Source organism: Pteronotus mesoamericanus, unplaced genomic scaffold (assembly GCF_021234165.1).
Source record: "Pteronotus mesoamericanus isolate MK-2021 breed Mesoamerican mustached bat unplaced genomic scaffold, CSHL_Meso_final scaffold_533, whole genome shotgun sequence".
Classification (NCBI taxonomy): Eukaryota; Metazoa; Chordata; class Mammalia; order Chiroptera; family Mormoopidae; genus Pteronotus; species Pteronotus mesoamericanus.
The window spans coordinates 1,343,261-1,358,711 of NW_026555320.1; the positions used below are offsets into that span (position 1 = coordinate 1,343,261).

General features: G+C 37.4%; 1 protein-coding gene across 1 annotated transcript in view; it reads left to right on the plus strand.

The window, feature by feature from the left end:
- Positions 1 to 2,442: 2,442 nt before the first annotated feature.
- TOPAZ1 (testis and ovary specific TOPAZ 1) overlaps positions 2,443 to 15,451 on the plus strand; it is a 51,978-nt gene continuing 38,969 nt past the window's right edge. Inside the window, 4 exon segments of the mRNA XM_054594815.1 lie at positions 2,443 to 2,673; positions 2,676 to 2,828; positions 3,223 to 5,674; positions 15,077 to 15,138. Coding sequence (XP_054450790.1) covers positions 2,463 to 2,673; positions 2,676 to 2,828; positions 3,223 to 5,674; positions 15,077 to 15,138 — 2,878 coding nt within the window. The 5' untranslated portion in view covers positions 2,443 to 2,462.

Genomic DNA, 15,451 nt, shown 5'->3' on the forward strand with positions numbered 1-15,451 from the left:
GGAACTAAGGAGCAAGAGCATGAGTAGGTAGACTCAAAGGTAGCTAGCAGGTAAAAGAAAGAAAGGTACAGGAAATTTTGGTAAGTGGGACTGTATAATGTTGAAATCATCACTGTAGGGTCAGCCTTGGAAAAACAGAGGAAGAAAGGCTCGTTCTCTGAGGCAGGAGAAAAGGAGTGAGAAATTAAATATGCAGAGACTATAGCCAGATGATAACAGGAGAACAGAACTCTGACCCACAACCTGCAGCAACCTGTTTAGGAAACTAACCCCTTTATCTACAGTAGATGGTCCAGGAAGCCACTCTGCTATAAAGCAGACTTGTGAGAGGTCAGACTGCTACTAGTAACAATCCAGGAAGCTTACCAATAACTTCTGTAACAATTAGCCCCAAATGACCAGGACTTCACTAATAACCAACAACTTACCTATTTTTTTTGTCTCTGCTCCTAACTTAGGATCATCCAGAGAAAGCTTTCAGCTTAAAATAATTTTCATGTTAAGGAGGTATATTTTGGGAGAACATACTCTGGTTTCCTTCAGGATATACTTTTATTTCATGTTACAAATGAGCAAACTGAGGCACGAAGTGAACTTGGAATGAGTATGTAGCCTGAAATCCTTAAAATAAATTTTTTCTAAATTCTCCTATCTTAAACTTGTTTCCCTTTTCCAGGCAGTACAAACAGAAAAAACAACAACAACAACAACAAAGAAAGTTTCTAGATCCTTTACACCTGCTCTGTTTTATTTTACAAAAAGCTCCTAAGGATACTACTCCACTTAAACTGCTCATCCAAACTGCATCACTCTTCCTGCATCATACTACCATCCTTAATGCACAACATATGTTGTGTTCAAAATCAACAAGTTCCTCTTTAAACACACAAAATGCAAAGACTAACAGGACCTATCTTCTCTGAGGGAGACACACAAGAAAGCAGTTGGAAGCAATGTGTTAGCAGACAGGCATGAACACCTGACCCATCCGTGCGGAAGGAGAAGAGTAGCAAAGAAGCTTCCTTGAGGGGCGATCACTGCAGTGAATATTGAAGGGGGGGGAATACGTAGTTCACCAAGGAGATAAGCCAAGGAAGAATTTCCAAGATGAGCATGTAGAGAGAAAAAGGCATAACAGAGCATATGAAATCCAGGGAACTCCAGTAGTAATCCAGTGTGCTTTAAGGGCAGAGTATGCCTAGTATAAAAGGGAGGAGTTTTCTCCCCCACAAAACGATAAAATCATGACTCTCATATAGATGTAAAAATGAACATGTGTTAAAGATTTCATTTCTTTCATCAGGCAGATTTTATAACCACCAGATGCATTTATAACTCAGGAATATTGAAATGAATGTGCAAATGGATGCAAGCTGGCTTCTTCCAAAAGTGGGAGTGGGAAGTCAATTGAACTGCTATAGGACAAAATTTGCATGTTTATAGATCATTATTTTGCATTGCTACCACTTACAACTCACATAGTTGTAAAAGAGGTCCCATAGAATCAGAATCAGTTAATGCAGAAGGGTAACTCCTACCCAAAAATTTCCACTGAAGCTCAAATTTCCCCCTTCAGTGGCAGTGAGACAAAAGTAGGTAAATACTCAGGAACCACATCACAGAGAGGTAAACATCATGCTAAAGAGTTTAGACTTTGTTAGCTTTAGTCTCTGAGCAAAGGGGGTTCCTGTGGGTCACACTGGGAAATGCCAGGATCCTTTCTTTGGAGAGGCATGGCCTGGCAGCAGGTGGAAGCACGACCGAAATAGCACAAAGATGGAGGCATAAATACACTTCAGGAGGTTGATGCCGTCAGTCAATCAGAGAGCCAGAGCCAAAGTAACGGCCAAGGGGAAAGAGTGGCTGACAAACACCGAAAGTAGAGTCAGACAGATCTGACGTGCGTGTGCGGGATGAAGTGGAAAGGAGCATGTATCGGATGGTCCCCCGGCTCCCGGAATAGACAGCTGGGTGGACGGCAGTGCACCCGTCAGCACCTGAGGAGCAAGCCTGAGAGGAAAGAGAGCCCACTTTGCGCATCCAGAGACAGGTGCCTACGGAATAGCTGAGTGACCATACCGGGAGGACAGATGGAACAGGACCTCCGGAGACTCGGGGTGGAGCTAGAAGCCTCTCGCAGACAGCAGTGTTTGTGAGTGCCAGGCACAAGGGGCAGCACGTGGGAGAAGAGGCCCGAATTGTTCCAAAAGGTTCGGGCCTAGCTGGGGAGCCCTGAGTACTTTGCAGCCCGAGAGGGCGCTGGCGGCTCTTCCGCGCACGTTGTGCCCCGCGAGCCTGCCCCTGCCGGGCCTGGCGGCCCACTTCCGCTTCCGGTCGTCCCTAGGTGGTAGTGGGTGACGAGGAGCAGGCAGAAGGGCATCCGGATCCGTACCCTGACGCCGAGAGCAGCCTCCGCGCTGTTTGTCGGCTCCTTGGCCGGCAGGGTGGGAGGCAGGGAGCGGATGCGGCAGCCGCAGCCCTCAGGCCCCACGACGTCCTCAGGGCGTGAAGGTGATGCTCGAGGCCTGAGGAAGCGAGGGCGGCGGCCAGAGCCAGGTGAGGCGGGAGTCTGCGGCCGTGAAGCCGGGAGGCGTGAGGAGAGCAGGCAGAAGAGGAGAATGGTGGCCCGCGCGTGTGAGAGAGAGGAGATGGAAAGCGACATGTCAGGTGAGGCGTTGGCACTGGGAAGGCCGCAACAAGGTGACGAGCGGAGGGGTGGGGAGTGGGTAGGCAGGTAGGAGGTTCGCACCTGTGGGACCAGCAGCGATTAGAAGCAGAGAGGGAGGCGGAGCTCCCCTTGCAATCAGGAAGACAGAAAGCACCCAGGGGTCACTCCCTTTCTAGCCTTTGCACCTCAGCCCCCTCCATCTTTGTTTTACCACTAGTGTTGACCTTGAATCAGCGTAAGCTTTAGTGATGACCAGGAGAGAGGTAAAAGATGGGTGTTTGCCCAGTTAGGAGATCTTGGTCAAAAGTCCTATGAAAGGAATCCCTGTTAGTGATCCATTTTGGCTAGTGTGAAATGACCGTGACGCTAGAGGTTATTCAGGTTATTCAGCTGTCTTAGAATTTATACAGGTTCATATGTAGTTCCTTAACAGAAATTAGGGAAATTTCAAGGGAAATAAAAATGGGTGACATTACATTTTTTAATTTTAAGTGGTATTGCTTTTTCCTCTTCAACATAAAACCTTTTCTGGTATGTTTTGTCTTTTTGATCAGCCAAGGAAAAAAGAAAAGTTACTGGAGCCTCAAGTGATGATCCACAGCCAGGGACTAACCTGGTAAGAAAGGAATCATTAACCAGTTTGGAATCTTTCCAAACAGTGGAGTACGGTGAATTTCAAAGTACAGCTGTTTTGCAGTCCTTGGGTAAGGAAGTTTTGGTAGACGGCATTAAAAGAAGAATTGGAATTAAAAAACTCAAAAGCTTAGAAAGCCCACCTCTCAAAATAACTGAAAATCAGGCTACACAAAATACAAAGGTTGAATGCCAACATGAAGTGTACAAGAATACTTCAAAATATTCTTGTAACAGCTTGTCACCTGGAGCAGAAAATAATTCCATTTTAAAATTACATGATTGCAGTTGCCTCCCCCATTCCAAGGATTGTAATGATGAAAATAACCTTACATATAAACCTGATGGTGGATGTATGCATGTACCAGAAGATTCCTCAGAGTTAAAGAAAGAAAACCTTAGAAGTCTTCCAGATAAGAGGGACACAAATAATATTCCTCTGCTTCCAAAAACTGAAGAAGACTTAATGGGAGTAAATAAATTATTGCTTGAAGAAACTGATTTATACCAAAGTAAAAATAATGGCTTGCTTCCCTGCCTTCCAAGTGAAAAAAATAAATACTCGGTAGAAGAAAGCAATGTTGGGAGAAAACCCAGGAAAAGGATGAAGATGCTTCAAAAAGAAGATGAAATAGTTACCAAGATGAACTTCTCTAATGTGTATAACAAGTCTGAGTTGCTGTTACAAGAAAACCAAATGGGTGCTGAAGGTAAAGAAGGAGAAACTTTAAAAGTTTTGAGAAAAGTAAACCATAATACACTCTCTCCAATGGATCATTTATTAAGTCTTCCAGAAACAGAAGGAAAAGACAGAAGTCCTGAGCATCATGTAAGTACCATGTTTCAGAAAACCCTTGAGCCACTTTTGAAAGAAGAAACAAAGAATGTTTCAGAGCCTTTAGGATGTAAAAGCATGGAACCAGAAGAATATTTTAAGTTGGTGAAAAGCTCAACAGTGAAATCACCTAGTGATTGCCATTCTATTGAAAAGAGATCATGGGAAGACTTAAGAAATGAAGCCGAAGAATCAAAGTTCAGCTGTCACAGAACAATTCCAATGACAGGTAAAAGAATTTGGCCTTGTTATTCATGTGCTAGAATATCTGCTCAGTGTTGGAAAAAGGCTTCCATGCCAAAATCAAATTACTCTCTTCCTGGTTCTGGGGAAAGTTTTAGGCAAGATGATTTTCTTAAACACCAAACAAATCAAATTCACTTAACTGACTCCAGATTATCATTACAAAGTTCCATAAAACAGACAAACAGTGACTCTTCAAGTAAAGAAAAATTGGATTCTGATATAAATTGTTTGTCTGAAGTCTCTGAAGTAGTCCCTGCTGTAGAATCTACTTTAAAGGTTATAGAAGAACCTGTAATCGATGATAAAAAGATGAAGTCTGAGGAACCAAGTAGTAGTGGGTCAGAGGTAGTTTCTAATATGACTGAAGATACTCAGTTAATTAATGCGACTCAAAACTTAATTGGAAGTAAAAAAAAAGATAGAGGGACTTTAACAAAACTTAATTTGACAGTGGCTTCCCAGTATGGTCAGGAGGCAAATAACTCTACAGGCAAAACTATTCACCGAAAAGCATGTATTGCTAAACCAACACTTGTGGTTCCAGACTTGGTTAAAATATTGAACACAGGACGGCTGACTAATTTTAAAATTCCTTTACTTAAGAATAAAACAGAAAAAAGAAAAGAAATAAATACCAAGTCATCAGAGAGAGAAGTGTATAGTCCCCTAGAGCTTCTTGACAGTTTGTCTGGGTCAGAGGTAAGACAGAACAAGAGTAAAGAGACCGTCTCCACAATAACTTCAGGACCTCAATCTTTGAACATAGAAAATAATGTCACTCCAGTGCAAGCTAGTTCTGACTTATACTGCAATACGAATTCCTGTAGTATTTCTTCAAGTTTCCTAAAGCAAGGTAATAATAATAAACCTTCTAACTACAATTCAGAACTAGGCAATATTGTTTCTAATAAGAAAGCTGTTTCTCTCGCAATTGAAAATAATACTTTTTTTTGTGATCCTGGGTGTGTAGAGAAAAGTCCTGCCTTCTGCTCTAATGAACAAGAAACATTCAAACGAGTTTCCTCTGAAGTTAGTGGCAGAAAAACGACTAAGAACTTTTCAGATATCAAAGTTATTCCAGATATTCTTAAAGCATATGAAGATGATGTCCTCTTAATTGATGTAATTCAAGATGACCCAGACCTCTTTGGAGTCTCCAATGAAGGGGAGCTCCCAGTTACTTCAGAGGTCCCCAGGATAAGCCAGGAGCCCAATGCTGCTGAAGAGCACCAATCAGCAGACTCCAAGCATGTGGAACTTCCCCTCCAGAAAGAACCAAGTGATAACTTAAGGTATGCATGTTCAAGTATGCCTCTTGGTATTTGAGGGGGTTTCAAAAGCACTTTCTCCTCTTGGGTGTCACTAATTTATTCAGTGATCATTGAAGCTCCATTATTTTTAACCCACTTATTTAAAATGATATAGCATACTATTGCTGAGACAGGCAAATGTCATTATGTTAAAACTTATAGTCAAAATAAAACAATTAAAAATGTGTTGGAAATTTTAATGGAGCAGATTGACTGTCAAAAATTAAGATGGTGGTTTAGTAAATGGCTTTTTAAATTGCTGAGATTGCTTCCTTCAAAGTCAAATTTATTTTCATGTGTTCTTTAATTACTGTGAATATGCAGATATACTTTTATTTCAGCCAAGTTACTTATTAAGAACAGTGCTATATGTTTTAACCCATTTTCCTTGACTTCTTTGTTAGATAAAAAGTTCATTTTTGAGGGAACAGAGAAGTCTTGCAAAAGTCTTGGAAAAGTTCATTTGGAGTAATTAGGACTTGAAAGTAGACTTGAAAGTTAAACTAGTTTTCAGAAAGAAAGAGAATAAAATTTTGTGTGCTTTTAGGTCATGGTTTTAAATTGTGATTTAACCCCCAATGAGGGCAGGTTTGCCTGGTGCAGCTTTAAATGGAGGTATGTAGTAGCCTTGAGCTACTGAGTTGGCCCAAATATTCTTTAATAGTATGTTATATTTTACAAACTTGTATAACCTTCAAGCTCTAAGTTATATTTGTATGTTACAATACTTGAATATTATAATGTTCTGTGAACAAACTCAAAAGGAAACATGAAGATACTTCCCACTAAGATTCAATGGTACATGACTTAAATTTCTCCGGTATTTATAAATTTTAGTTACTTTTGTGATGCCATATTCTATTTGATGGTCTTGGTGTTACAAGAACTTGTAATTTATCACCACATAGGATATTTTCTGTGTGTCAAATGTAGGACTAGGAGCTTTATCTATTATTTATTTTTAACAATGTGATGAAGTAGGGTAGTAATCTGCCCATTTTGAAGATGGAAAAAATGAAAATAGTAAGTTGTTACTTGCCCAAAGTCACACTGCTAGTAACAGAATCTGGATTTGAACCCAGGCCTGTCTTTTAAATTAGTGGTTAAGCCCTGACCAGGAGGCTCAGTTGGTCGAAGAGTCATCCTATCACCGAAAGGTTGCAGGTTCAATCTCTGGTCAGGGTACATACCTATGCTGTGGGTTCGATCCCTGGTTGGGACAGAAGGCCCAAATTGATGTTTCTCTCTCTTCCTCCTTCGTTCCCTCCCTCCTGCCCCCCGCCGCACCTTCACTCTCTCTAAAATTAATAAACATACCCTCAAGTGAGAATTTAAAAAAAATTAGTGGTTAAGAGCATGACCATTATAGTCTCACCTAGGTTTCTTAATCTTTTCCTTGCCACTTAATAGCTATGTGATCTTTTTATACTCTGGTTTCTCCTCAGGTTTTATAATTCTTTCACCTTTTAATTGCTATATGATCTTTTGGGCAGATTATTTTACCTTATCTGTAAAAAGGGAGGATAACCTGCCTCAGGGGTGTGAGGATTACATCAAAGAATGGATGGGAAAGATTTTAGCATGGCACTGGATGAGTAGTAGTAAGGGCTCAATAAAAGGTAGTGAAGATATTTTAACTCTTATGTACTATGCTCCCTTTGAGGACTACAAAGGGAAATTAGAGCAAATCTTGCATTCAAGAGCAAACATTTTGTTAGCTAACGACATTGACAATGACCTATAGCCAAAGATAGAGAAATGTTGTGAATTGGGCAGGTAGTTTTATTCTCATGTTGTTGTTTTAGAATAATGGCTGATTTTGTAAAAATGATACATGTTCATTACATTAAAGTGTAAAAGGAGTGGAATTCCACCACCCCAAATAGCAAATTAATTGCTGACCATTTGTGGGTATCATTCCAGACATCATTCTAGGCATATACCTGAATATAATTTTAGAACAATTGGATCATGCTATTTTTAGTAATAACATTTAATTTTACTTACACATCACTGGATGGAGGAGGAGACTGAAATGAAACTAAAGGAATTGCTGAATCAATATACTTCTTTACCACAAGAAATTAGTTCCTAAAAGACTCTTAATGAAAAAGTTTATAAGTTATGACTTTTAAAAATTGTGTTCTAACTTCAGCAGCATTTGCTTTCCTAATATGAAAAAATAATGTACAATACATATTCTGTTTTTCTCGCAGTCTTGTCCCCCCATATTTTTGTTAAAATTTTTTGTTTTATATTGGTAAACCTTGTGCAAATTACATTATCTTCAATAATCTGAGTTTCCAAAGACATTTACTCTTAGTTCTGTATTTAAATTGATTCAGTCCTTACCACCAATCCTTTTTACTTTCCTCTAATTTTGAGTATTTTGATTCATTTCTTAGTTGGCTAGAGTGCAGAGCAATTTTTTTTTCAAGAAGAGTTTATGATTGCTGTGTTCCTTAGGATCTTGGGTACATAGAATGACTGCTGTCTAAGAGCAAACTGGATATAAAAGTATTAGTTTACATTTTTCCTTCACAGCTATGTAGCCATTCTTTTCTGCTTTCTGGCTTTGAGTGTTGTAATGGAAAAGTCTGAGGCCAAATTAATTCTCTGTCACCCCTTTCTAAACTGCCTTCTTTTTTTCCCCTTCCTGCTTGCTTTCTTGGAATTGGTAATTATGGATTGGTCTTCCCTGGACAAAGTGAACCATTTTGGTTTGCTTCAAATTTACTTTAGATAATTTTTCTATTATTGTCTTTGAACCTCACTTTTCTTTTTTTACATAGTTTTTAAAAATTTTTATTGAATTTATTGGGGTGACATTGGTTAAGAAATTAATATTTCTATAGGTTTCAGGTGTACACTTCTATAATACATCATCTGTATATTGCATTTTGTGTTCACCACCCAAAGTCTTTCTTCTACCTTCCTCCAACTGCCTTTCCCTCTGGTAATAACCATACTGTTGCTTGTATCTATGAGTTTGGGGTTTGTTTGTTTGTTTGTTTTGCTTAATCCCTTCACCTGTTTCACCCAGTCCCCTAACTCCCCTTCCCCTCTAGCAGCTGAGAGCCTATTCTCTACATCTATCAGTCTGTTTCTATTTTGTTTATTTGTTTATTTTGTTAAGTTCCACAGGTAAGTGAAATTGTATGGTATTTGTCTTTTTCTGACTTGCGTATTTCACTTAGCATAATACTCTCCAGGTCCATCCATGCTGCCACAAAAGGTAAGATTTCCTTCTTTTTTATGGCTGAATAATATTCCATTGTATAAATATACCACAGCCTTTTTTATCCACTCATCTACTGATGGGTACTTGGGCTGCTTCCAAATCTTGGCTATTGTAAATAACGCTGCAATGAACATAGAGGTGCATATATTCCTTTGAATCAGTGTTTCATGTTACTTCACTTCAAAAACACCAATTATACTCTTATTCGCTCCTCTTTTTCATATCTCCTTCAGAAGTTTTGGTTTTTAAATAAACTTGAAAATTTCCTCAAGTTATTTTAATATATTCTCTTTTTTTCCTACACTGGAAACAGGAATTTTACAGTCAACCATAGTACCAGGATAAACCTTAACATGAAAAAATGGAGGTATGAGAACCAGTGGGTCTACTAATAGTTGTGCAGAAAGTTGATAATGGTTCTAAAACTAAATGAAGCTTAAAATATAATTTCAGATTTTAGCTCTCTCCCTTTAGTAATCAGTTGCTAGTTCATATACTCCCTTTTCCTCACTCTAAGACAATAAGAAGTTGAAGTCTTTTAGAATGAATTTCTATTTTACAGAAAAAGAAATTGAAGATGGAAGGCTAGGCCCAAACATCATCAGAAATCTAGACTGCCTTTTATTGGTAAAACAGGCAAACAAACCTGAGTCGATTTCATTGTCAGGAGAAGTATTCTCAGACCTAGTTAGGGAGAATGTTTAAGTTCTGTTAGAATGCTTTTTCACTGTCAGTATCCACAGTGTGGAAAGTTCATATTAAAACCCAAAGCATTAGAAGCATATTAAAATTAATTCATTAGGACTTGAACTGATGAGCTTGGAAATGTAATTAGTAAAACTTTTTATATTAGCCTGTAACTATAGCTGGAGATTTGAGAATGTCTATAAGAGTCAGTTCTGGACAGTTAACTTGTACTAGAACATAGGATTCTCTTCAATCATAATTGTATTATGTGCTAAAATACCAGTTGAGTGATATTATACAATGGATTATTGAGATTTTAAGAATCTACCAAATAGTCTAGGGAATTACTATATAACTATAGTTGGGGGGGGGGACTAATATGTTTGGAACAGAGATGTATAAACTGAGGTACTAAGAATACTAGTAGTTTAGAAAAGAGAAATGAAGGGGCCTCTTGGAAAAGCCAAAATTTGTACTGATTCAGGAAGTTTGGATTGATTTAGTTAAACAAAGGAGAAGAAGGAAAAAAGTTTGGTATGGGGAGAGAAATAATGAAGAAAATGTGGGCCAGAAGGTATAGATAGATAAGGATATGATTGTGTGGGAAGGTTATGAAGTCTTGCTTAACTTTTTCAGACAGAGGTAGGAGCCCCTCTCTATTCCCATTGCAGCTTTTGCTACCTCACTTACGGCACTGATTTCATGATAATTTAATTTACATCTCTCTCACCTGCTCATCTGTTGGACTTCTTGGGGTAGAAAATGTTCATGTCTCCTATAATTTTGTAAGCCCAGTCCCTCATACTCAGTTCCTACTATATTGTAGGCTGTTTCTCAAGCATTGAAATGCATGTAAATGAAGACCAAATTCTTTCTTTCTATGCAGATGAAGAATAGTGAGAAATAAAACTTGGTGAGTGGGGTGATGCCACATTAAGAAGGTTTGAAAGTTAGGCATCAAAATTTAAACTTAGTACAGAATCGATGCTGATGATTGGTGAGGATCAATGATACCACCTTTGCAACTTAGACTTAAATCCATAACGAGTCTTTGTACCTTCTAGAGCTGGTAAATAATAAACACAAACTTCTCTTGGGGAAGTACCTAGCACCAATGCACAGAAAATAAAAGCCTATCACTTTTACCCAGGTATTTGAGTTCTATTAGACCCGTGCCTAGCATGGATCTATCCTGGGCAGATTATATCATCTCAAGTAACCAAATCCATGAGCTTTCTCAGAATCTGATTTAACTTCAGTTTGTTCCCCAAAGAGACTGGCCTTATAGAGTAGTCTAATTACCAGTTGTACTATACCAAATGACAAAAAAAAGTTTCTGCCAGGAGTAAAAGTCATTCTTTCTCTCTCTTATATACAGGGGTAGACAAAAGTAGGTTTGCAGTTGTGAGTAATGAAATACACAGTTTATTCTTGTATTATTATAATCATAACCTGTATGCCTTTCCATATGAAAAACTGTACATCTACTTTTGCTTACCCCTGTATTTGGACTCCTGGGCCTGCCTTTCAAGAAGTTTACTTTGTTCCATTCTCTCTTTCCACTGAATTTCTGAAGCAGTCTCAACCATAGTGCAACATTTTACACTTAATTGTGAGAACTGATATTTGATGTCTACCCAGTGCTAGATAAATTACTTATATTTTTTTCATGTGGTGGGATAATTCTGAGGATGAAACCGGCTCTGCCTTTAAAATTGAGTCAAAGCGATTAACTTTCCAAAGGATGCACAGGTAGTATCAGAACTGAGATCTGAACCCAGGGCAGCCTGATCCAAAGTTTTTCTTGCTGCCTAAAACAGCATGCTTGAAAGAGTAATATTTTTGGTTCTATGACTTTAATTTGATTGCTCTATAGACTGCCACAGAACATTATTTTACTTTTGATCCTTTTGGTCTCATCTCTTCCTCCTCTTTAAAGTAGCTGGTGGAGCAATATAAAGAAGTATAATTCTGATTTTTACTTTTTTCTTTTTTGGGCCACATAACCTGTTGTTCCTTGTCTTTGCTGAAATAAATGATATTACATTTGATGGAGTAATTGTAATATCAGGACACTTAGCGCCTCACAATATGGTATCAGGCTAGGGAACCTCTGACCTAATGAATTGGCTACTGTAATATTTTTCTGCTTTTGGCCACTGCTGTCTAGAATAACTGCCCAATAAATTTGTGACAGTCCTATTCAGAAACAGAATATGTGAATGTAAGTGAACATTGACCACAATCAGCTACTTAGTATCTCAAAAGGAAGCAATAACATTCTGAACTTTTCTTGGGCAATAGTTTTCAAATTTGTTCTGCCAGTAATTATTCTTGAGCAGTCATCTTCAAACCTTGTTGTCTACCATATTTTGTACTTTAGTCTGTTTTATTTTTAAAAAATAATCCTGGTTGGAACCCATTAAATTTCATCACCGCCTTGAAAACTTCTCTGGTAGAAGATAAATGACATAATCTGGGTAGTTCTTCAGAAGCCTCTCTTGTCCTCTCCTGTTTGCTCAAATCTTCTCTTTTGCTTCTCTCTTCTTTTGCAGCCTCAATCACCTCTTGCTTGTTCCTCTTTTGCTCCTTCTACCCTTTATTTGTTTTCCTTTTCACTCCATCAAGACAGAACTATAACTTTCCACTCCACAAATACAAAACCGTAAAATATTTATGTGGATTATAATTTTGCATACTTTATTATTTTTTTAATTTAGGTGAATTTAGCCTCTTGTGTCTCTCAAATTGGAGACAAAACTAAATTACCTTTAATGAGAGTGGCATGTGCAATTTTACTTTCCTTGTAAATTACTTATTCATATTAAAAAGTTTCTCACACTTATAAACTATATCAGCAATACTAAAATACAACCTAATACTTTGAAATTAAAGCAGTTCACTTGCTGTACTTATTTATGTTTTTTGTTTTTTCGGAGAATAACCTCCTCTATGTTTGAAGATCATACCTATTATGAATGTAACTTTCAGGATAATAAACCACAGAAGCATCCCTCAGTTCTTCCCTATTAAATCACTTAATCCTGTTCATGCTATTACCTTATTATTTCATGATTTTTCTTCATCTTAATTTTCACTGCTAGTGTCTTATTCATCTTTCCCTTGGATTATTGTAAGTAGCTCCTGGTTAATTTTCCTGAACTCTTTAGTGTATCCTCTCCATTGTGTTACTATGAAATAGATATTGATCTGTCAGTGACTGCTTACAGCGCTTCAGTGGCTTTCAGCCACTGGAGGATAGAGTCTAAATTGCTTGTTATGGCTCTTTAAGGCTCTTCAGTATATCGGCATCCATTTTCTCTTTAAAAACTATGTTGTTGGGGGGTGGGGGGGAGTGTAAAAAAGTAGAATGAAAGGCTAATGAAACATAAGTACAGCAAGAAGCTCACTGTTTTCACAATATGTCATGTACTTGAATCCTTTTGCATGTGTTTCTTGATCTGTAAGTCCCTTCTCTTCATTTAGCTATCCTTTAAATCACATCTGAGATGTTTTTCTAAGGATTTGTTCCAATAGTTCTCTTGGCATGTATCTCAGTGTATTTTGTCTACTTGTATGTGAGCCTCCCCCTATACTGGGAGTCCTAAACAGGAAAGAGGCATCTTCATTGGGGTCTCCCTCATGTCTTGCCAGGAGGATGTTAAGTACTGAGTATATAGAGAGCAGCTAGACATACATGGGCCTTGTTCTCACACCACTTTTAGTCTGTCAAGGGAGGTAAATAATTAAGCAACTACAATAAAATATGGTAAAAGTATAAGATACTAAAGGTGTCCTGGTCAAAGTGACATTTAAGATGAACACTAAAGGATGAGCAGGAATTTGCCAATAGGTGAAGAAAAGTGAGTAGAATTTTGTCGTAGAAGGACTAGCCTATATGAAGGCCCACAAGGAAGAGCATGTCACAACTGAAAAACAGAAATAAGAAATGAAGCTACAGAATGTGCAGAAATCTCAGTCATGTAGGGCTTTACAAATGGAATGACCATAGAATTTATCTTCTGAATTGGAAAACTTTTGAGATGAAAATGGGGAGTTATTAATAATTAATATGCCAGGATAACAGGCATAAATAGACCATCCTAGATAAACTGGAATTCATGGGGAGTTTGAACTTTATCTGAAGAGATACAGGGATTCATTGAAGGACTTTTAAGTAGTGAGAGAATCTGATTAGATTTACGTTTTAAAAATCACAGCTCTGTTGTGGAAAATAAATTGGCAGGGAGCTATTATAATATTTAGATCAAAAGGACATGATGATTTCAAACAAGTGAGAGTGGATTTCAGAGCTTTACGAAGTATAGATTGATTAATTACATGGGGGTGAGGCCATAGACAGGGGTTATGGATGCTAACCTGGTTTCTTTCATTTTAAAGAGGAGTCTTACAGTTCTCTGATGCAAAGGGACAGGATAGGGGAGGGGTGCTCGTCATGAGGTCAAATTAAGACATGTTGAGTTGGAGAGACCTTTGAAATAATGAAATGGAAATATTCTAGTAGACAGATAAGTGTCTGAAGAGGTATAAATTGGGAAAGAAGATATGTTGGGGGAAAAAATATTTCATGTTTTCCAAAGACCTCAAACAATGGTGTATATATAATGTTTTGTTCAGTTTTTCTCTTTCTTGGCTAATTAGGATAGGTTTAATAAAACCCATTTATTAAATTAATAAATGATAGGATTATGAGTGTCTTATATTTTATTCTATGTACTTTTATATATTTTTGTCTAAATTTTAAAAAATGGAATACTATTTGGCCATTTGTTTTTGAGTGGCTATTATAGATGTGGTTTTCATTTGTCGAGCCTACATTATTGGCTTTAAGAACATTTTATCTCATTTAATCCTCACAGTAACCTCGTGAGTAGGTGGTATTCTCATTTTACAGGTATGATTAGACTCAAAGAAGTTAAATAAATTTGCCACAGTTAACAGATAGTGGTAGAACAATATTTAAACCCAGGTTGATCTAACTATGATCTCCATAGAATTAACCTTAGGACCATACGTTGTCTTCAGTAACCACAAAAAGGAAAAAAAAAGCCTTCAAACTGCTCTCATACCATCTTTTCCTTTTACATTGGCAATAAGACCTACATACACATACTTGAGAATAGAAGTTAAACATCATCTTATATTGGTGTAATACTCAAAAAAAATTTAAATGCTTGGTATATGTCATCAGATTCTCTGAGTAACAAAGTTTGAATGGCAGAATCCCTAAAAATTGAAGCATATGGAATTAAAGAACCAAATTAGGAATCTACCTGGGTATGCTGGGTTCTGAGTCCCTCTATAGTTCTCTGTCTTTGGAGGACCTGAACTGATGTTCACCAACTGCTGAAGCTAGTATTACATAATGTTTAAAGAAGTAGATAGTTCTGCATAGAATATGTTATAATGTTTAAGCTCTGTTTGTTCTATGATAGAGAACTCCCTGTACTGGATCCTGGATTGACAAAATCAGAGATTTGTGCTTCCTTGCCAGCAGGTAAAATTTCACATTTTCAGTATATTCGGTATCCAAGTATCTATTCATACCTCCATTCAGGCCTAATCAAAATAAATTCATTACAATAGGAAACTTCATTTTAGAGTCTGTTAAACATTTGTTTTACAGTTTGTCATTTTTTCTCAGTTTTAATTGCCTGGTTGACAGATCAGATTTTGAGAAATTTTATTTGATTATTTCATAAACAAAATATATTATCTACAAAATACAAATAATTGATCTTAGCAATTTTTGTAGTCTTATTTTTAAATTAAAAAATATATTCAAGTTTTATCATATTTTAAACCTGAGT